The sequence below is a fragment of the Rhincodon typus genome, chromosome 2 (assembly GCF_021869965.1).
Source record: "Rhincodon typus isolate 14 chromosome 2, sRhiTyp1.1, whole genome shotgun sequence".
Lineage (NCBI taxonomy): Eukaryota > Metazoa > Chordata > Chondrichthyes > Orectolobiformes > Rhincodontidae > Rhincodon > Rhincodon typus.
This window is the reverse complement of record NC_063333.1, coordinates 22592709-22616519: the sequence shown is the minus strand read 5'-3', so window position 1 is coordinate 22616519 and position 23811 is coordinate 22592709. Positions and strand designations below refer to the sequence as shown.

The 23811-nt window shown below is 42.5% G+C and overlaps 1 protein-coding gene across 1 annotated transcript in view; it reads left to right on the top strand.

Moving 5' to 3' along the window:
- The window catches only part of larp4b (La ribonucleoprotein 4B), an 85739-nt gene that overhangs the window by 13976 nt on the left and 47952 nt on the right, over positions 1 to 23811 (top strand). Inside the window, exon 2 of the mRNA XM_020527491.2 lies at positions 20855 to 20982. Within this exon, the coding sequence (XP_020383080.2) occupies positions 20902 to 20982 (81 nt within the window). The 5' untranslated portion in view covers positions 20855 to 20901. The remainder of the gene's footprint in view (positions 1 to 20854; positions 20983 to 23811) is intronic.

The following is a 23811-nucleotide window of genomic DNA, read 5'->3' as shown; positions in this document are numbered from 1 at the left end:
GCTGACGTTTCGGGCCTAGAAGGGTCTAGGCCCGAAACGTCAGCCTTTCTGCTCCTATGATGCTGCTTGGCCTGCTGTGTTCATCCAGCTCTGCACAAAGTTAAATCCATCTATGTTGCTTGAGGGAGGAAAAGCATCTCAAGACACGTAGATGTTTTTTCAGTGAGGCAGAGTGAGACCTTAAGATGGTTGTAAGATTTTGACTACATTACAAGCACGAAATTTAGAGGCAGTATGAAAGAGCAAAAGTCTCGGAATCAAATTAGCACAAAATGCAAAAGTTGAATGAGGAGGGTGGGGCTGCTTAGAGGAGATTGATGTAAAGGGTGTGGCTGAATTCATAAAGTATTTGTATCTATATTTGTGTAGTAAAGGAGATGTATCAATACAGGCTGGGATTTAACTCATTAAATGAAATGCCCAAGTGGTCTAGGTGGAATGCATTTGAAGTTATTGAGAAAGTAATGATAGACATTGGAGAACTGGGTGGTGATGAGTTGCTGCCTTGACCCACTGCAGTCCCTGGGTCGTCAGGACACTGTGTGGTTAGGGCATTCTGGGATCTTTTCCCAGTGAAAGGGAAGATATTTAGCTTCCAAATGGTGATGCAAGGCTTGGATGGGATCAGTAGAGAAAGGTCTACGTGGATGTGTTCAAAATCATTTTGATAGCTTCCCCTGTTGATTCCCCATTTCCAATAACACCACCATGGTCACAGGATCCAGGCTAAGTTGATTGACAAATAGACCAAAAGTGACATGAAGTACTGTATTTTATGTAATAAGTGACGAGATTAGACCACCTGAAAAGCTGGATGCAAATTTGTAACTTGTCACCATTTTCGAAGAGGGCCCAATTGGAGAACAGGCAGATTACTTTTTTGAATAATTACAAAAAATTGTGGCACAGCCCTAGTCACGTGCTGTAACGTTCTGATTAGTGCTACAGTAAAGGTATAAAATGGCTCCTCTGTCAGACTTGAGTCTTTAAGGATCCAGCAAAATTGCAGTGGCCTGAGCAGCAACTTGCTACTAGTCATTCTATGGTTCTTCATGTGTTGCTTTTAAGACTTTGAATTAATCAGAAGTCATCAGGGATGCATGACTTGTGGAGATTTGCAAACAATTGCCTGAATTAAATGTTGGTTTATCACATTTCACTACTCTGCAATGTTACACTTGTTTTCTGTTGATGTTTAATTGATCAAATTGAGTTAGTTTTAAGAGGCTTCTGAAACTGTTCATTAGCTCCTGCAAATATTGCTACAAAATCTAACTTCTATCCATGCTCGTGCTCTAACTTTGCAAAATGCTATTTCCCATGTGTAAGTTGCTTTACAAAGTTTTCTTTTGCTAACCTTTTTTAATGTCATATTCTGGAAGACCCCTCATTGCAGCCAACTCCTTGGTATGGCAAGAGGGTATGGAAGCAACTGAGGACAGTTGGATCTTCAGCTCTCAAGGCACTGTGATTCCCTCATGGTTCTTCAGATGTACTCTAGTTTTCCTTTTTAATGTTTGTATTATTGACTAGGCTATCTATTTCCCATCCCTAAAGGTGGTGAACTGCTGCAGTTTATTTCTATGTATACTCACAGCTCAGCTTTCAGGTTTTTGATTGTGATGGAATGGTGAAATAAAGGATAGTGTGGTTCTTAAACTTGGTGATTATGTGAGTCTTTCTCCATTGAGGTTAAACAGCTTGATGGTCGTTGAAAGAGCCTGAGTTGAAGTGCATTTTGTACCTAGTCCAGTGCTGAGCCTAATTCTGGGGAATGAAACTAGGCAGGTGTTCAAAGTGATGGTGGATGTTTGTGACAGCGACACTCTGGTATGTTTAAGCTGTTTATTGGCGGTGGGGGGGTGGGGTGCGGATTTGTCCTGTGTGAAAGGGTTTTGAGTTAGGGAAGGATGATTTTACTTAAAAGTAAGGCAGGATCTGGCCAAAACAGACTGACAGCGGCTACTTGAGGGTAAATTTACAGAACATTGAGAGGTGTTCCAAAAGGTACTCGAGAGTAGAGGCTCAGCATGTGTCCTTTTTGGATTGTGTTGGAGCAACAAGCCCAGGGAACCCTGAATGTCTACACATATTCAACATTAGATTAAAAGGACATGAGACATCGTAAGAGGCACAGAAGGAGCAAAACAATAGAGGTGCTAGAGGATTATAAAGTACATGGGGCACTCAAACAGTTTTAGAACAGAGGCGGGGTATGTGAGAATGCTGGCAGGCAAGTTTAAGGAGAATCCCAAGATTATTCTATAAGTACTTCAAAGAGAAAAGTAGGAAAAACTTATTAGGGCTCTGGTGGACATGGCTAGAGTGTTAAATGAGTCCTTCACTTTTCTTTTGGGAGAATGAGGATAAAGGATCCAAGAAGATGGACTGTGAACTTGAGCAGATTTAGTTAAGCAAGGAGGTATTAGAGATTTAGGCAGCCTTAATGGGACAAATCCTCAAGTCGAGGTGTTGTGTCCCAGGCTGCTGTGGGATACAGGGGAAGAAATTACAGGGCTCCAACCCAAATTTTCAGTGTCTGGCCATGGGCAGTGAGAATAGTGAGGGAGAAAATATCAAGGTTTGATTTGTGCCAAGATTAGTAAAGTGAATTTAGTACCATAATTATCTGGAGCTTGCACCTGTGGGTGCACCTTTTGAATTCAATTGGATACATACCTGAAGTTCTGTTAAAGGTATCTGGAATTGCTAGTGTTGTGTCACAGAACCCATACACTATTTTTGTAACAAACTTTTTTTTTATTGTGGACATCACTTGTTTGGTCAGGAGTTGACTGCCCTAGAATTACATGGGTATTATCTGCTGTACTTAAAATTATGGTGAGCATTTTTTTGTAAAATAAAGAAAAATGGACAGGAGTTGGGTTTGTTAAAGATACAACTATTGAGGCTTAATTATTATTTTAAGCCAGCTGTATATATTTATCAGACTCCAGCAATGTTGAGCTCTTCCTCTTCTATCTTTGCTGCACGAAGTCATGACACATCTTTATTTTTAAATATACTATAGCTATTCAACAATCTAGCTGGTCAGGACTTCTGCATTTGTTTTTTCATTCCAGAATTTTCACTGAAATTGCAAAAGGTGCTAAGTGAATTTGGCTTTCCCCAACATGTTTTTGGGCTTTTTGTGAGCATTTACATACATGTTTTGAAGCGCAAAACTCGAGGAATAACTAAGCAAATACATCACTCCTCAAGCCTGTTTTCTTTAGTTTTCTGGACTAGATCTTGTCATGCATCCTATGCTGGAGTCAAACTGCATCACTTCAGTCAATTTAAGGCTCTCAACTTGTCAGTTGGATTGCATAGATTCTGCATAAAAATCCAGAAATGGAAGTTGTGGGGCTGTAGGGCTATTCTGCACTTCTCACTTTTTAGAAACACCTACAATTGGGTTAGTAGGCAGAGGGATGCCAGATACCATTTAATTCAGATAAATGAGGTGTTGAATTTTGGTAAGACAAACCGTGTCAGGACTTGGGGAGGCATGGTGGCTAGCACTGCTGCCTCAGTGCCAGGGACCCAGGTGACTGTGCAAACACCACACAGACAGACATTCTCCCCATGTCTGCGTGGGTTTCCTTCAGGTGCTCCAGTTTTCTCCCGCAGTCCAAAGATGTGCAGGCCAGGTGGGTTGGCCATGCTAAATTCCCTGTAGTGTTCAGGGGTGCGTGGCTTAGGTGGGTTATAGGGGGTGGGTCTAGGTGGGATGCTCCATGGGTCAGTGTGGACTTGATGGCCCAAAGGGCCTGTTTCCACACTGTAGGGATTCTATGATTTTTATGATATTACAAATTAATAGGCCCAGAGGGATGTGGTCAAATAGAAACCTAGGGCTGCAGGCCAATACTTGAAAGCAGTGTTGCAGATATACAGGATGGTGAAGGTGCTGTTTGGCATGTTTGCCTCCATCAGTCAGTGCATTAAGTGTAGGAGCTGGGATGTCATCTTATGGCTGGACTAGAACTTGGTAGTGTTGCCTTTTTTGGAGTGTTATGTACAATTCTGGTTCCCCTGCTATGGGATGGATGTCCTTGGAAAGGGTGCAGAAAGGATGTTGAAAGGGTTGGAGGGTTTGAGTTGGGAGAGGATGGATAAAGCTGAGCCTTGGCTCCTGTAGAGTGTCAGAGGCTGAGGGGTTACCTTTTAAATGTTTAAAATCCTGAGCATGAATAAAGTGAACAGCCAAGGCCCTTTTACTCCTCGGGTAGAGGAGCCCTAGACATGCCTTTAAGGTGAGAAAGGAAATTTTTTAAAAAAGGGACCTAACGGGCAACTTTCCTCTGGCCGTTCGTTCTGTATATGCTCCAGCCTCTACCATGAAAAGCCATGATGAAGTGGTTGAGATGGTTACAGTTACTAAAATTAGAAGGTATTTGGCTCGATACGTAGATGAGAGGGGCTTGGAATGGTATGGGTGAAATGCAGGCAAATGGGAATAGCTCACTTTAGGAATCCTGGTTGGTAAGGACCTGTTTGTTTTGTATGACTTTTTTTTTATATGGAATATCTGTGCTTTGATTATAAATGATGGTTCAAGGAACAGTGTTTTATAAATGTGACAATTCTTCATGTTTCTAACATGACTGAGGCAAAAAGTCATTCAGTGTGCATTTTTGAGGCTCTTATGGTGAGAAAAGTATGTTTTATAACTAATATTGTCACTAAGTAATTAAAGTTTAATTGGGAGTTAACTTTTTAATCCTGTTTCTATTGATGACCTGAACTGTGCTGGGATTGGTGTTCCTGGATGCTGCAATAAGAAGGTAAGTAGAGAAAAGTTTGTACTAAATAGCAGAACCAAGGAGTCAAATTTGGGAAAACATAAACTGAAAATTCTCCAAATCAGTGGAGATATGGCAAAAGAAAATAGGATTAATATCAGAATTGTTAAACAGAATCCCTTTAGCACAAGTTGAATAAATCAACAAAATATTAGATTTGCAAAAAAGAATAAGGATAAAGATTTTATATCTGAATGCATGCACTTCATAAAAAAATGAACTGAGCACAAATAGAAACAATTTTGTCACTAAGATGTGGCTGCAGGATGGTGTAGACTGCGACCTGAATGTCAAATGATCTAAAATACCTAGAAGGACAGGAACTTGGTAAGTGGAAGAGGTGGCTCTGTTTGTTAGTGGATCAACCTTCTATTATGCGAACACCAAGTTCAAACCAGGAATTGAAAACATGTCAGCTGGAAATGATAAAGGGAAGAAGTTTGTGGAGTGGTGTGCAGGCTGCTGAAGAGTAACTGTTATGGTAGAGAATAAAAGTCAGACTAAGATTACCACAACCGTTGATATTTAAATGGATAAAGTAAAATTATTAACTGTTTTGATGGCAGGTGGCAAAACCCATTCTGGAATTGAACTCTTCCAGTGTCTCACTTTAAACGTTCCCGTGTATAGTAAGAGCTCATGGCATTGGCATGGATAGCAGATTGCCTGAACACTGCTTTTCAGCCAAATGTTACAAATTGAGATGTAATACATGCAGCAGGACTATTTTAATATAAATGGCTGAGTTGAGAGATATGGTAACTTTGCAGCAGCAATTTAGAAAAGTAAGTTGTGAATCTCAGGCTGCAGGAGATGATCATTTGGTCCATACCTGCGTCAGCTATGAGCATTCCAATTCTTTTCCCCCTGCCCCGCCCTGAATTTTGATTCTTACATAATAGGTCAATGCTCTGAGCATAAGGCTACAAAAGGATAAGTTAAGGGTAAAGGTGGGACAAATGGAAGGAAATGTGAAATTGGCTATTTCAGCAGGAAGAATGAATAATTGTCTGTGATTGCAGAGTTCTGACATGCAGAAAGTTCTGGGTGTCTTAGCAAGGCTGTTCTGATGCAGCAAGTAATTGGGAATACTAGTAGACTGTTACCCTTTATTGCAAGAAGACTTGAAAGCAAAAATGGGAAGCTGTGCTCAGCATCAATGGGACTGCATCTGGAATACTGTGTACAACATTAGTTAACAGGCTAAAGAGACGATGTAAATGTAAACCAAGTATTTGAGATTACCCATTCCTATACCTAGGAAGAGGCTGAGTTTCTCCAGCACTTAATGCAGATGGAGATAGGAAATTTTAAAAATCCATGATTTTTCACCTGGAATGGATGGGTTATCTTCCAAAGAGTTAGATGATTGTGTTTGCTGGAATTGAGGTAGCTTGATAGCAAACAGATCTTGAGGGGTTATGACAGGTTTCTTGCTGTGGGAAGATGAGGTATGGTGGTGTTCTCAACTGGTTATCTGTTTAAAACAGGTGATGTGAATTTTTGTGCACCATTGCTCATCAGGGCTCTTTCTGAAAGCACACAAGTGTTACCTCTTCCTGTACAGCAGGTGGATCGACTCTTGCAAAAGAGAATGAAAGGTAATTGGGAATGTTGTTTTGAGGTTACAATCCAATCACTATTTAGATTATTCAATGGCAGCACTTGCCCGAGAGGTTATGGCTGACTTCTGAATTGTATTAATCTTTTTGTCCAATCTTGGAATGGTTACAGTGCTAAGGGAGGCTATTTAGCCCATTTGTCTCTGCTGGTGCTCTGAAAGAGCATTGTACTTGGTGCTGTAATCCTGCATATTCTTTAGTTGAAAATCTAATCCCCCTTTTGAAAGCTTCACTTAAACATGACTGACTCCTAGCCATTTCAGATCCTAGCCATTATAGATCCTAGCCATTATTGTGAAAATCTTTCTACAGATTGCCAGTTACTTTAAATTTGTGCTAGGTTTTTGAACCTTTCTCAAATGGGTACACTTCTGGCAGTTTACTGTCCAGAGAGCTCAAGATTTTGAATCCTTTTAGAGAGCTGTACTGTGGCATACCTAACCTGTGAGGCTGTCATGTCTAACATGCCATAAGAGACAGTGCTAACTCTTATGTCGACAGTTTTTTTTCCAGACCACCTACAAAAGTCAATCTGGGCAGTTTGGGATGGCAAGAGAGGTGCTTAATAGGGCATAACTATTTTCTATGGCTACTTCTGTTCTGAACCCTAAAACATGAATTTGGGCAAATCAGTCGAGTCAAATAGGAGTGAAATTTACAACCTAATGCATTAGGAGCAAGAATAGGCCATGCAGCCACTCAACAGCTTTACTGAGTGAGCTGTTCTTTGTTTCAAATCTCACATGCCCATCTGACTAACTATTTGATTCTCCTGCCTAAACAACAATCAATCTACCTGCCTCCAGTGACCACCATCTTAGGAGCCAGTTCAAAATCTCAACACTGGGACAGAGAAACAATGACCTGAAAGGGGTGATACCTAACGTTTTAAAACTGTGCCCCTTGGTTCTGGGCTTGCCTGCACTCTCCACCTTGCCAAGGCCATTCAGAATTTTGTATGTTGTAGTAAAGTTACCCCTTCAGTCGTCATTTCCACTCAGTGGAAATCAGCCAGTCTGCCCAGCCTTATCTTGTAGGAGAGCCTAGTTTTATACCAGGTGTCAATCTAATAAACCATCACCAGAAGACATTAGAGGCAGTTTATACCATTTCTTGCATTAGGAGACCAAAACTGTATGCAGGTTATCTAAGAATACAAAGGATCTTGATAATTGGGCCCATGGGCAGAGAAGTGGCACATGGAGTTCAATTTGGATAAGCACAAGGAATTGCCTTTTGGTAAAAGGAAGGGGGAAAGGATTTTGGAATTAATTCAAGGGCCCTGGATAGTGTTGTAGAACAGACGTTCAGGTACATAGTTCTTTGAAAGTTGTCACAGGCAGACAAGCTGGTTAAGATGTTTAGTGTGTTTGCCTTCATTGCTCAGACCATAGAACATAGGAGTTAGGACATTATGCAAGGGTGTACAGGATGTTGGTGAGGCCTCTTCTGGAGTACTGTACAGTTCTGCTTGCCCTGATATAGGAAGGATATTAAATAGGAGAGGGTCAGAAGATTTTACCAGTATATTGCTGGGAATGAAGGATTTGAGATATAAAAATAGACAGGAAAGGCTGTTTTCTCCTCCTCTACTGGAGTGTAGGATGTTAAGGGGTGACCTTTGTAGAAGTTTACAAAATCATGAGGGGCATGGATAGGATGAATAACTGAGGCCTTTTCCCTAGGGTAGGGGAGTTCAAAAGTAGGGGGATACAAGTTTAAGGTGAGGTTGCAGGGGTGGGGGAGAAAAATTGAGACTTGTGCAACATTTTCTCACACAGGGTGGTTACCGTGGGCAATGAACTGCCAGACTAGGTGGTTGATGTGAGTACAGTTACAGCATTCCAAAGACACTTGGATAGGGACATGAGTAGGAAAGGTATGGAGGGATATGGGCCAATGCAGGCAAGTAGGACTAGTTTAGTTTGGGAAGCTTCAACATGGGACAAGTTGAACCAAAGTGCCTGTTTCTGTGCTCTGACTTTGAGTCCATGTCTGAGCAAGATAAAACTGAAGCAAAACATGTTTGTTATTTTTTTTTCTCTCTAGAAATTGAGCTGTGTTTGAATAGTGAAGTTAGTATTCACCAGAAAACCTAGGTATGTCTTTGGAATTCTGCAGTCAAAGTAATCCTTTTCTCCCCCCGCCAAAGTGAGAATTTTCACTTTCTCACTAAACTTTATCTGGCAGACTTTTGCACGCTCAACTTAGGCAATCTGTTGACATCATGTTGTTTTACAACCTATGTTCCTACCTTTTTGTCACTTGCAAATTTAGCTAATCTGTCTTTGTACCCCTTGTCTAAATGATCAATGTACGTTGTGTATTGTAGCCCTAGCACAGCCTCCTGCAAAACTCCTCATTGGCAAGATGCAGTTGGAGGAAGTGCTCAGTTTTCAGTTAATTTCCCCATGGCTGGCTTTTATTTTGAAGCTCACTAGTCTGAAGTTCACCAAGTTCTGCCTCCTCCCTCCTTGACTAGAGGTGTTAATTGCTACTTTTCAGTCTGGCATCTTTCTAAAATCTATTGAATTGTTGAAAATTTTCAACAAGTATATCTTTTTATCTTGTACCTTATCACCCTCACTTGTAAAACACTGGAATGAGGTCTGTCCAAGACCGGGGGCTTGCCATTTTCAACTCCCATCACTGCTTTTTTTTAATTCTACCCCCCGCACTAGTTTCCTAGTTAATTCAAAGTTGACGTTCCTGCCTTTCTTCCACCACTTGACTGAAATTTATATTTTAAAATATTTTTACAGGTTTAAAATGTCTGATTTTGCGATAAGCTGCTTAGGTATTTGAGTCCTAGTGATTTGTTGAATAAGTCTCATCAAATGCAGTTTGTCTAGTTGACTGAGGCATGACTGAAGCCTGATTATAGCTTCAAACATGGATATAAATGTTAGTTCATATGTATCCCAAAAACAAACTCTGAAACCTCCAGTTAAGCATGTTGTCAAGGGAGCAATCCTCACCCTGGCCCTGACAGTATACCTTGAATACTCACTTAACACTGCAAGCTGAAAGACACCCATTTTTAAAAAAAAAGTCCAGTGGAAGGATGGTATTGGAAAATTGAAAGTTTTCAGTATGCTGTTGACTGTATCTATTTTGTGTTCAAATTCTAAAGAACAACTTGATTAGCCCACTGAGGCACATATCAACTGCACCTTGAGGACAATTAACTTGGTGAAAGATGTTCTTTGTTCTAGCCAAGATTTGTTGGCTTTCAGGTACAGAGTTGTCCTCAACCAAATGTTGCAGACTGGCCCACTCCAGTGCCCAGGTCTCTGTGCTGAGGGGTGTACTGCACCTTGGTGGCAGCTGCCCCAAGCTCTAGTGGGGGAAGGACCACCATCTTGGGTCTTGCTGCCAAAGTATAATGAAGGTCTCCACCTATCCTCTCCTCTATCCATCTTCTATCCGCCTCCCAGTCTCCCTATTTATTTCAGAACCCCCTTCCCCTCCCCCTTTTTCTGATGAAGGGTCTAGGCCCAAAACGTCAGCCTTTCTGCTCCTCTGATGCTGCTCGGCCTACTGTGTTCATCCAGCTCTGCACCTTGTCTATAATGAAGGTCTATTCAGTTGTCAGACCCTCTTGGTGCCTCAATTTAGTGTGAATAGTTTCCTATGGATAAGCAGGAAATGCCATTTTATTTTGCAACTACAGACATTTTGAGAAATGTCTCACTTCAATGTTTTGAGCTTTTTTCCTCTGCCAAGACAGGTTCCGATATGATTTTAGAACCTTTTGTACATTTTATGAATTGTGTATTTTTGAAAACAAACATGATTAGCAACTTCGGTTCCTAGCAAGCAAACATGCATTGTTTTGTGCAATTCTGGGAGTGGTTAGTTTTAAGGATCAGTTGGAATTGTAAGATGTTAGTTCAACTCTTGGCACATTTTCTAAGTTTGAAAAGCATGTGCTCAAGTTTTGCTGATATTGAGCATTTTAATCTGGAGCGTGCACCTTTTTAAGGTGTCTGTGACCAGATTTTAAAAGAAGACTAGACCTCCATGCTGCTCTTGAAGTGGGCTTGACCTTTTTCTGCACTTCAGCAAAAGCTAACTGTCACACGATGCCATAGTGGACTATGTCACGTCACATTTTTGGATTACATGATAAAGTGTAGGTTCTGCCCTCTTCAGTGGGTGCAAAAGGCCCTATTGTATATTACAAATTAGTGTAGTTATTCTTGGTTCTGAGTAATAGTTTATCCTGCAGTTGATGCCATAGGATTTTAACCAGAAAATCCTGTTACTACTTGTAGGAGCTTGCTAGGTGCAAATTTTCTCATTGCTACATTATAGGAATGATTTGCATTTAGAAAAGTACACTTTGCATTGTCTCCAACTACTTGATTTTAAGACTGACATTATACAAGTTCATTTTATTCAGGGGAGATTAGGGTATTGCTAGACTACATATTCATAGAATCTTAAGTAGTTGGGATCTGGAAATCTAGAATTAAATGTCTAATCACCCATGAAGCTATTTGACTATCAGGGATAGTAAACCATCTGGGCTACTTGAGTTTGCAAGGGAAGGCAACTGCTGTCCTTGATCTGGCCTACATGTGACACCAGACCAACAGCAATAGCATTGCCTCTTAACTGCTGTCTAAAGTGGTCTATCAAGTTACTTGGTTATAACGGTTGCTACAAAGCCTTAAAATAAGGCACCAGAAAATACAATGACAAACAGATCCCTATTGATCCCACAAGGTCGTCTTTGCTAATGTCTGGGTGCTATGACCAAATTTGGGAGAGCTGTCTCTTAGACTAGTCAAGCAACAGGCTGACATAAAATGGAATCATGTTCGTGGACATTGTCAGGAAGGTATGGTTTCCAGACATGAGCATTGCAAAAGAAAGATAGATAAAATTGAAGCATTTGCAACACTCTTAAACCAGAAATGCTGAGTGGATGCCCACATTGCCCTCCAGGGCACCTCCGTATCATGAGTGCTAGTCTTCAACCAGTTCTATGTATTACACACGAAGAAATGGCTGAAAGTGCTGAATGCTGCAAAGGCTGTGGGCTCTGCCAGCATTCTGGCAATAGTACTAAAGACTCCTACTTCAGAAATTGTGCACCTAGCTAAACTGTTGCAGTGCAGGTACACAAACATCTACCTGACAGTTTGGATCAGTCACTTTATCTCTGGTACATCTCTATGGGAGTTGCTCAAGGTAAATTTTCTAATCAACCTGATCAGAAGTGGTAGTACATACCATTGGAACAGGTGAGACCTGAACCCAGGCCTCCTTGATTAGGGGGCCTGTGACCAAAATATAATAGAAATCACCCTGCTTTTTGAGTGAGAAGCTGGAATTGTAGGTAATAGTATTATAGTTGGGTGAAGGTATCTACAAAGACATGGAGTCAACTAGACCTGATGGTAAAGAAGCCAAGCAAGAAAGATAGAGAAGCAACGGCAGGAGTTTCTGGGGGTAATTTGGGAGACACAGCAGAAATTCATCCCAAGGAACACAAAATCAGCAGAATGATGCAGCCATGGCTGTCGGGGGAAAGTGAGGGATTTTTAAAAAAGCATACAATGTGGTCAAGGTTAGTGGGAAACCAGATGATTGGGAAGCCTTTGAAAAGGCAGTGGACAATTTAAAGCAATGAGGTAGAAGATGAAATAAGGGTAACCTAGCTCATAATACAGAAGATTGAATGATCATTTCAGATAAATGATAAGAGGGGCAAGAGTTTGGCATTCTACTGCTGAAGTAGCAATGGGGAGCAAAGAAATGATGGAGAAACTAAAATATTTACCATCAGTGGTCAGTGGAAGACCCCAGCATGCTGGAACTTCACATCAGTGGCAGAGGTGAGTGTGGTGGCCGTCACTAAGGGGTCTGGGGAAGCTGAACAGTCTGAAAGCAGATAAATCACTTGGACTGGCTAGACTAAATCCAAGGGTTCTGAAGGAGATGGTGGAGATTGTGGAAGCATTGGTGATCTTTGGGAATTGCTAGAGTTAGGGAGGGTGCCAGGGGACTAGAATGGCAAATGTAACACCTCTAAAGGGAAGCAGAAGATAAGAAATTATAGGGCAGTGTAGTTGGTTAGATTTTGGAGTCCATTGTTAAGGATGAGATTGTGGAGTACTTGGCAGTACATAGTAAATCAAGGCGGAGTCAGCACAGCTTTGTGACGGTGTGATCATGTTGGAAGCTTGTTACCATCTCAAAGGAGATCCAGTGGATGTGGGTCTGTTATTGTAATTTTTTGGGGTTGGGGGAAGTGGATCTGATTAAAGTTTATGGTACTGAGGCCTGCTTAGAGTGGACATGGAGAAGATATTTCCATAAGTAGGAGACTGGGTCCTGAGGGCACAGTTTTAGTGGAGGGATAATCCTTTAGAATGGAGATGAGGAATTTTTTTAGCCAGAGGGTGGTGAATCTGTGGAACTCATAGCCACAGAATGTCTGTCCTGGCCTCTACAGCCATCTATTGAAGATGAGGTTGTTATCTACTGTGGAATCAAAAATTAAGGGGAGAGGGTGGGAGAATGGGGTTCAGAAACGTCGGTCATTCTCGGGATGGAACAGACATGATGGGCCAAATGCCCTAATTCTGTTTGTCTATCTTATGGTCTTCTGATTCAGTGGTGGAGACGCCACCGCAGCACCATGCTCTGAATTGTTCAGGGTAAGATGCTAGGCTCCTGCATCTTCACCTCCATTTAATGACTTTCCCTCCGTTTTGTGGTCAGAAATGCAGTGTTCTGGTAACCGCACAAGGTTGAACAGCATTTGCTGCTCCAGTGAAGCTTGGAAAGGTTAATCTGAGGAGGAGGCAGAGCTGGGGTCATCGTTTAAGGATAACAGGTATTTTTCTAGGACTGAAATTTTTGCACTGTTGGAATCTGGAATTCATCCCCAAAATGGTTGAGGCCAAGTGTTTTTCCAAGATGGTGTACATATTTTGTGGCTGGGAGTGGGAGGCTTGATTGAGCCCAGTGATCAGCCATGATCATTAATAGTGTACTTTCGTAACATTCTCTAAATGTCCCCACTACCAGAATCTTGGATGATATAATTGATCTGGACGTGTCATACAAACTGGCTACAAGAGCAGGTCAGAGGCTAGGAATACTGTGGCGAGTAACTTGCCCCTTGACTCCTCAAAACCTGTCAGTTGTTGACTATCAACATGTCAGGAGTGTGTAATACTTCCTGTTTACCTGGAGGGGTGTGGCCCCAACACTAAGCTTAAACAGCTTCCAGGGCAAAACAGCCTGCTTGATTGGCACAAGTGCTATCAATATTTATTCCCTCCATCTCAGACTCCCAGCAGTGCTTATGTACAAGATGCACTCTAGAAAATCACCGAAGCCATTTGGACAACACCTTCCAAACCCACAATAACCCCTGTACAAAAGAAAAAGGACAGCAAATACACAGCAACTTCCAAGTTCCCTCCAAGTCACTCACTACCCTAACTTGGAAATATTCCAGTTCTTCTAGTGTTGTGGGGTCAAATCCTTGAACTCTCCTTAAGACCATAAGACACAGGAGCAGAAATTAGGCTATTCAGCCCATCGAGTCTGCTCTGCCATTCAATTGTGGCTGATAAATTCCTCAACCCCATTCTCCCACTTTCTCCCCATAACCCTCGATCCCCTTGATAATCAAGAACCTATCTATCTCAGTCTTAAATGTACTCAATGACCTGGCCTCCCCAGCCTTCTGTGGCAGTGAATTCCATAGATTCACCACTCTCTGGCTGAAGAAGTTTCTCCTTATCTTTGTTCTAAAAGGTCTTCCCTTTACTCTAAGGCTCTGCCCTTTGGCCCTAGTCTCTGTTACCAATGGAAGCATCTTCCCAACATCCACTCTGTCCAGGCCATTTAGTATGATACTAATACCATGATGGGTCTAACTGTAATAAATGGATTGCAGTGGTTCAAGGAAGCCACCCCAGCAACTGGAGATTGGCAATAAGTGCTGGCCCAACCAATGCCTCAACCCATGAATGAAGATGTTCCCCACATGCACAAGTAATAAACCAAGTTGTTCCTACATGCAACAGCACTTTGAGGGCAGGTTCATGCTGTTGAGCATGATTATTACCCATTGAATCTCTTCTGTGGATTGTTGATTCACTTTTTTTTGGCTTTTAATCTGAATTTCCCCTTATTTTGCAAGTGGCCAGTTTGCTGCTTCACTGCACGACATAAATAGAAATAGGCCATTTGTTCCCTCAAGCCCACTCTTCCATTTAATAAGATCGTGACTGGACTGGTGGCCTTGACTTCATTTTCCTGCCTGCCCCAGATTATCTCACCATGCTTCTGGATCAAAAATGTGCAGCTCAGTATTAATAATGCAGACTCTGCTGAGGAGAGTCATTTCACCATTCCAATTCTCAAGAAATTCTTCCTGTGTTCAAATTGGGAGATGTTTTTATTTACTTGAACTTTAGTAAAGCCTTAGTCGAGCATACAGAATGCTCTCAGATTACAGTTACACAACATGGGATTCATAGTGAGCTTGCCAATTGGATAGAAAAGTCTCTTGATGGTAGGAGACAGAGGGTGATGGTGGAGCATGTTTTTTGGACTGGAGGCCTGTGACCTGTTGCGATCCACAGGGATTGGTGCTGGGTCCACTCAATCAGGTAAATGATATGGATGAGAATATAGGAGGCATGGGTGGCAGGGTAAAGAGGATGCTAGGTGTGGGGTGCCCTCATAAGAATGAGTCTAGTGAGTCTTCTCTGGACTACTCCACAAGCATGCTAAGGTAACTCTGCAATACTTGAGGTATTGAACTCCAGCACACCCCATCACCTGGAAACTTTCCTCTGTCTCCACACCTATTTCTTTAACCAAGTCTAACTCCCCCTCCACAGACCCATCATCCTGGACACTACCCCAAGGCCTCCTCCCTGTCCTCTAACTGTTCTTCTCCAACTGCTGTCACGACATCGGTCACCTCAACCCTTTCCACCTCTCTATCACTCTCGCCTCTTCCCCCACAGAATATGCAGCCCCACGCAGATAAGGGAAGCGCAGTCGTGGTATGGTGCACTGACCTTTACATAGCTGAGGCCAGGCACCACCACCTGCCCCCTCGATCATGACCCTTACCCTGACCAAAACATCATCTCTTAGACCATTCACAACCTCATCACCTCAGGTGACCTCCAACCTCATCATTCCCCAATGCTGTACTGCCCATTTCTATCTCCTTCTCAAAATCTACAAACCTGACGGTCCTGGCCAGGACTGTGTGTGTGTGTCCTTACTGCTGCATACCATGACCATTTTTTCTCCCACGTATGCCTGGGACATGACCTGCACCCGCACCCTCCCTCTCCTCCATGACTTCAATTCCCTGGCTGCCAACACCTCATCTTCACTACAGCACATCCAATCCCTGTATACTTGTCATCCCCACGTGGGTGGCCTAAAAGCCCTTCGCTGCTTCCTCTCCCGCAGGCCCAACCAGTCCCCCTCCACCAACACCCTCATCTCCTTTAACTGAACTTGTCCTTATCCTTAATATCATCTTTAACTCCTCCCACTTCATACAGATTAAGGGGGTGACCATGGGAACCCACATGGGCCCAAGCTATGTCTGCCTCTTCGTAGGAGACATGGAACAGTCCCTCTTCCGCTGCTACACTGGCACTCTTTCCCCCACCGCTCTGTTACATTGATTGTATCGGTGCTGCCTTGTGCTCCCACGGAGTTTGAACAGTTCAACTTTACTAACACCTCTCACTCCAACCTCAAATTCACCTGGATCGTCTCCAATACCTCCCTCTTCTGCACCTCTGTCTCCATCTCTGGTGACTGCCTCGAAACCGACATTTCAAGTCTACCTAGACGACACCTCTCTCCCACATTCCTGCAAGAATGTGGCCTCCTCTACATCAGTGAGACCAAGCGGAGGCTCAGACTGCTTTGTAGAGCACCTCTGTTCACGACAAATGTCAACACTTTCTGGTGGCAAACCACTTAAACTCCTCCAGTGTCAGTGATGTCACCCACAAACTGGAGGAGCAGCACTTCATAATCCGTCTTGGGAGCCTCCAGCCCAATGATCTAAATGTGAATTTTACCAGTTTCAAAATCTCCCCATCCCATGATCATCATCATCATCCTCCTATCTGCTCCTCCCACCTCACTGACCAATCCCCACCACTGCCTACCTACACTCACCTATCATCATCCCACCTACCTTTCCCAGCCCCACTTCTCCTCCTCTTTATTTCTCAGCTCCCTTACCCCGTCCCCATTTCTGAAGAAGGGTCCTGACCTGAAATGTTAACTTTTTCCTGCTGTCTGGCCTGCTGTGTTCCTCCAGGTCCACACTGTTATCCTTTTCAACCCATTAAGACTGTCAGCTGTTTCATAGCAATACCCTCCTCAGATACTGAAGCAGTCCATGTTCACGTACAACAGGATCTGGACAATATCCAGGCTTGGGCTGACAAGTGGCAAGTGACATTTTTGCCACACAAATGCCAGGCTATGACCGTCACCAATAAGAAACAATCTAACCACTGCCTCTTGACATTCAATGGTGTTAACATCACTGAATCCTTCACTATCAACATCCTGGGGGTTACCATTGATCAGAAACTCAACTGGACTCACCACATAAACACTGGCTACAAGAGCAGGCGAGAAGCTGGGAATACTGTGGCGAGTAACTCATCTCCTGACTCCTCAAAACCTGTCCACCATCTACAAGGCACAAGTCAGGAGTGTGATGGAACACTCTCCACTTGCCTGGATGAGTGCAGCCCCAACAACACTCGAAGCTAGACACCATCCAGGACAAAGCAGCCTGCTTGATTGGCACTACACCCACAAGCATTCACTCCCTCCACCACCGATGCTCAGTAGTGCAGTGTGTACTGTCAACAAGATGCACTGCAGAAGTTCACCAAAGATCCTCAGACAGCTCCTTCCAAACCCATGACCACTTCCATGTAGAAGGACAAGGGCATCAGGCATATGGGAACACCACCATCTTAAGTTCCTTTCCAAGTCACACTCGCCATCCTGACTTGGAAATATACCACCGTTCCTTCACTGCTAGGTCAAGATCCTGGAATTCCCTCCCTAATAGCACTGTGGGTCAGCCCATAGCAGGAGGAATGCTGCAGTTCAAGAATGCAGCGCACCACCACCTTCTCAAGGGCAACTAGGGATGGGCAAGAAATGCTGGCCAGCCAGTGACACTGTCACCCCATGAAATGAATGGGGGAAAAAAAAACATTACCCATGAAATTGATCCCTGACTTGCTATTTGTGTACAGATTATGTTCTTATGTTCATAATGTGTGAATGAGATCACCAGAGCAGGTCATAGTGACTCCAGGTTGCCAGTTCTTGCACTTGGTTAAAGATCACAATTCAGCTGCTTGATCACGTCCCTCCTTCAGTGAGTCCCCATATTCTTTAAGCTTTCTACATGGAAACTACTTAAGACTTGGGATAACAAATAGTCCATTTCATCTTGGAGGATGTTGCATCTGTTTGCAAGCTCATCTTGAACCCTTTTTTAGTTTCTGACCTGGCAGCACTCATTTCAGTCTGAGTATTGTGATCAGAATGAAGACTGTGTCTCACTACTGTAAATTTGATCACATGGACTCAAGTAGAGCAGTGATATTAAGTGGAATTTTGGCTAACTTAGTTTGTTATTCCTCAACTCTGGTACTTGTCAAGATTCTTAAGCATGTAAATTGAGGTTTTTTAATTTCAGTTCAAATGTGTTTGCTGAGCACGAGTCTGATCACATTAACTTGAACCAAAACTCAACTTTTCAATTTAAGTTGTCATTTTATTCCTGCAAAAAATGTATTTGAACTGTACCCAGAAATATGTAAATACAGAAAACACAATTGAGGGGTAGAATTTGTGCAGACTTAAAATTGCATGTTTTTCTATTAATTCAGTGTGTGGGCATCGGATTTGAGCATGTTCCACCTGCCTGGTGTCTGTGTATTTTTGCACCTCTTTAAAACAGTACCAGAGTTTTTAACACTTCCCAGTTCTTCCCACTAAAGTGCACTCCTCTCACCTTAGCATTGAGTCTAACTTGTGTCCACCCATTTTCCCCCCCCCCACCCCACCGCCCCCGGCTGTCTCATTAGAACTAATACGTAGAAAATGGTTGCAAGAGTATTAGCAGAATACAAATCACCAAATCATTGTTTTGTGATTAACCTTTGTGATGAACTCCTTCTTTTGATGCAAAACACCCAACTATTTTACTGGGTGGGGTCAAAGAATGGCAGTAACAACTTGTAAGGCGTTATTGTAATCAAGGAACTGTTTTGCTTGTAGAATTGCACAACTTGAATTTTTCTCAAAAGGTAAAGATGAAATACTCATTACAGGTACAACTGATATCTTCAAGACAGCTATTCTGGCAGCATATTGAGGAAAAACAGTTGATGTTTTGAGTAGTGATTCTTTTCCCAGATTTTAATTCACTGGGAAAGGGCAGTGTTTATGCTCATGGTCTGGGTGAGGGGGTGGCAGTGAATGGGGATGGTGCACAAAAGGGCTAGTCAAATACTTGCTCTGGAGAAACCAATAGAGAAATACTGGGTAGGTTAGAGGACAAGTATAAATGGTTGAAAATGTGCTGGCTGTACTGGAAGCAGCCAACACAACAGGCCAGGGAAATGGTGCAGGGGTTGGGAAAGAGAAGAGGTAATGAGCAGAAGTAGTTTGTGTTCTGAAATTAAGCTTGATAGAGTTCTGAAGAAAGTAATGTACCCAGGCAGAAGATGTGTTCCTCCGGCTTGTGTTGAACCTGGTTGCAGCAAGCCTGAGGCACGTTTGGCATGGGAACTCCATGTCAAATGTCCACAAGGGAGGTGTACATGTCTGGTGGCATCTGCTGAAAGTGGTGGAAATGGTAGCTTATCCTTTGGATGCGGATGCTGGTGGAGTAGAAAGTAGGAGGGGGAGTAGTGGTTTTGGGCATGAGTAGGAAATGGATCAGACATGGCTGGTCCTGCCAACCATAGTGGGGAGTTTGGTTGAGAAAAATGTCACTTTTGAGGCTGCTCTGCAGAATGTGGCATCATCAAAAGAGATGCAGCGGAGAAAGTGGAAAAATGAAGTCCTTTAAAGGAAGCAGGGTGTGAAGATGCTTAGTTAGTGACTGGGAGTTGGTCTATGTTTGTGATAGATGTCAGTGGGCAGCTTTTCCCTAGAAATGGAAACAAGTTGAAAGGGAACTTGGAAATGGACCAGGTGAAGGAGAGCAAGTTGGAAAATGGAAAGTGAAGTGGACAAATCTTTCCAGTTACAGATGCTGTAGATGTGCTGAATTTCTCCAACAGTTTTTGCCGTAACTTTTAAGTCATGAGGCAGCCAGGTAGTTCTCAAAGTTTTGTAGAAGTAACGAGAGAATATGGCTTGGCTGCTGTGCAAAGTCTGAAATATCATAGATCAAAGAAGATCATGGAACCCCTACAGTGTGGAAACAGGCCCTTTGACCCAACAAGTCCACACTGAACCTCAAAGCATCCCACTCAGACCCATCCCCTATAACCCACCTAATCTACACAACCCTGAACACTATGGGCAGTTCAGCATGGCCAATCCACCTAGCCTGCACGTCCTTGGACTGTGGGAAGAAACCCACACAGATACAGGGAGAATGGTGGAATTTGCACATCGGGCGACTATCTGTATGGAGTCAAACCCGGGTCCCTGGCGCTGTGAGGCAGCAGTGCTAACCACTGAGGTTTGCAGTCTGAGAATTTTTATCTAAAACTCTGCAGCTTTAGGTGTGCTCAATGAGTTTGTTCTTAGCACTTGTTACAGACTAATAGTTGAAAATTGGGTTCTTTAGAATAAGGCAAAAAATTCTATAGAGCACTAAGTTTGGAGTCTTTGTACTGGTGCCCTGGTCAATATTTATCCCTTATCAACATCAATAAATTCCCTTTTCCCATCTCATTTATGTCATGAGATCTTGGTACTGCTTTGTTTTTAGTGACCCTGTTTCAAAAAAAAAAACAGGTTTTTAGGTCTCATATAAACATAGATTTCTTCTGTTCCATTATGCCTGTTGGCACCTCTACTGGTAATTGAGCCACTTAGGTGGATTATAATGGTATAGGAAATCGGTTTAAGTGCTATGAGATTTTCTAACTAATTAACTCCACTCAAGTGATACATTCAAAGTTAGTGTTTCTTGTAAGAATCAAATTAATGGAGTGTTTATCTGGAGGGGATAGGGTCCTCACTCCAAATCTGTCATAGTTGCTCATGACTGGTAATATCTTATTGAATCTGCACTCTAGCTCTCCTGTTAACAGAGAAATGAGTATATAAAATGTCTGATTGAAAGAATTTAATCAGATTTAAGTATGTTTGTAAATTTGAGACAGTTGCTTATGTTTACTGTTTGGTTCACAGATTCTTCGAACAAAATTCTCTCTACAGAGCCAAAAAGCAGACGGCTCATGACTTCTGACCAGGACACTAAAGTTGTGGCTGAACCGCAGGTGCAGCAAGTGCAAGAAGTTGTCGACAGTTCTCCTCTGGTAAGTTGCTTGCGATCTGTTTCTAATTTCACTTTTAATCATGACGATCAGTATAATTGTTTGACAGAAATTCTAAAAGCAGTAAGTGCACAGCAGATCCATCAGTGTTAGACAAAAAGCAGTTAATGCCATGACTTTGCATTTTGACACCTGTAAATATCAAGTCTTAAGATAATTATTTTCCTGTTTTTTTTTCAGTAACTAGTTTTGAGGGGGGGAAAAAAATGCTTGCTTGTTGCTGAGCACTTCAAATTTTCTGGATGTCTGTGCAGGTGAATAGGGACTTTTTTCTGACCTGGTATGTAGTGTCATTAGGCATTCAAGTGTGGCCAGAATTGGGTGAGACAACTCAAGCTGTAAAATATGGCTGTTATTTGATCTGTTTAGAGATGTTGTGCACTTTTCTGAGCCCGTGGGACTTGAACCAGGTCCTGTTAGTCCAGAGGTAGGGACAATTGGTTATCGAAAGTTTAGTATTTTAGATCTATTTGCTTGAAATGCTACTTTTGAGTGTTCCAACAGGAAAGGTTTGTGTTGCATTGAGTTAAACAATGATCCCTCACCTTGAGAACCTGGTTGGTTTTTTTTAAAAGAATCCAATCAAATTACACAGCTCTCAAATCCTTAGCAGTTGCCGGAAGCCCTTGTGCAGTTCCTGTTCCATTCAAGTTCAAACTTGGAATCTGCACTTTAAGTCTGCAAATCATGTCTTTGGTAGGGATTTTTTAACATGCGTCTTCACACAACTTGACTGAACATTAAATGGAGTTCCTGTATGGTCCTCTGGAGCGAAGAAAGATCCCATGTCACTCATTTTTTTTTTAAGTAATGTGTGGTGTTGGCCTTGGATATGGGGATATATTACTGTCTTGCCCAAGATTTGTACCTTCAGAAGATTCTGTTTATAACATGTCTTTTAGAGTAGTTTGCTATGCAACATTCAGTGCTGTTTTTCCTTACTACACTGCCACAGGTCAGAAAGTACTTTGAGTGACACAACACTGAGTTTTGGATCACATGTGACCATTACATTTCTACTTTTGGTATGACTCCAGTCAGCAGAGTTCTCCTTCTGACTTCCCAATGACTTCAGTTTTAATAGGGCTCCTTGATGCCAAATTAGGTCAAATGCAGCTTTTGATGTTTAGGACAGCCAGTCTCTCTCCTCACCTGTGGAATTCAGCTCTTTTTGTCCATGTTTGAACCGAGGCTGTCATGAGATCAGGAACTGAGTGGCCTTAGCAGAACTCAAACTGGGCGTGAGTGAGCAGGTTATTGTTTGTCAACTGTTGCTTGAGAGTACTCTTGACAACCTCTTCAATCACTTCTCTAGTAGAAGACTAGGGTGGTGATAATTGGCCAGATTGCTTTTGTCATGTTCTGTGTTCAGGACATACCTTGGCAATTTTGTTTGTTGCTGGGCAGTTACAATGTTGATATCTAGTGGAATAGTTTGGCTAGGGACATGGCAAATTCTGGAGCATGTGTTGAGTGCTGTTGGAGCCCAAAGTCTCTTGTAGTATATTTATTTGTGAATTGAATTGATTGGAGACTGGCATCCGGTACTGCAATCTCAGACGTGCATCCACTTAATACTGCTAGCTGAACATGGGTACAAATGCTCCAGTTTCTCCCCCTTGCACTGTACCAGACTCCCTCCATTGAGGGGGCAATTTGTGGATTTTTTTCGTTATTTATTCATTCATGGGATGAGGGTGTCGCTAGCTAGGCCAATGTTTATTGCCCATCAGGCAGTTGAGAGTCAACAACATTGTTGTGGGTGTAGAGTCACGTAGGCCAGACCAGGTAGGGATGGCAGATTCCTTCCATGAAGGATAATAGTGAACCAGATGGGTTTTTCTAACAATTGGCAATGGATTCAGTCATCATTATACTTAATTCCAGATATTTATTGAATCTAAATTCTACCATCTGCTGTGGCAGGATTTGAACCTCTTGGGTCTCGGGATTAACAGTTCAGTGATAATACCACTTGGCCATTGCTTACCCTCCACCAGTGTTGAATTGTGCAGTTGTCGACTACTGGTTGCACAGCTTGTATCTCATTTATTGGTTCTGGGACTGCTTAACTCTGCATGATGCTTACATTGTTTTGTATTTTCATCTGGTTGACACCTCTTTGCATATACCTGGTACTGCTGTTCCTGTTCCTGTGCTCTCGTTGAACCAGGCTGATCCACTGGCTTAATAGTGCAAAAGTGGGGAATCTGGCAGGAAGAGGCTAATTTTGGATTCAAAACAATTCGGCTGATGGGCCATAGTACCTCATGGATGCCAAGTTTTCAGCTGTTAGATCTATTAAATCTGTTGATCCTCTGCACACTAGTGCCATACAATGTGGAGTGTATCCTCAGTGAAAAGAGGGCTTTGTCTCCAAGAACTATGCTGTGGTCACTCCAGCAAATACTACCTTTAGCAGCTGCATCTGTGACAATTACTAAAGCGAAAATCATTCCCACCAATCTTCAGAATTTCAAGATCCCGTTACCACTTTGTCATCCATTGAGGGTTGGGAGACAGCAGGTGAAGTCAACAGGATTTTCAGGAGTGGTGAATTTGATATCTAGTTTTAAATAGTTACTTGAGAGTTGAGCGGGTTTTAGTACCTTTGGTATCCAGGAGGTGGAATACACCAGTTTCCATGTCTGTTTTGGACTTCAGAGGCTTCTAGATGTTGAGTAGTTGTCCCTTAGTGTCAACTTGATCCTGTGTGCTAGATTTTCTGACCAGTATCTAAACTGGCCAGCAGCCATGATTTCTCCAAGTAAAATCAAATTACTGTTGCCCTAATAGATACAACGGTTGTGG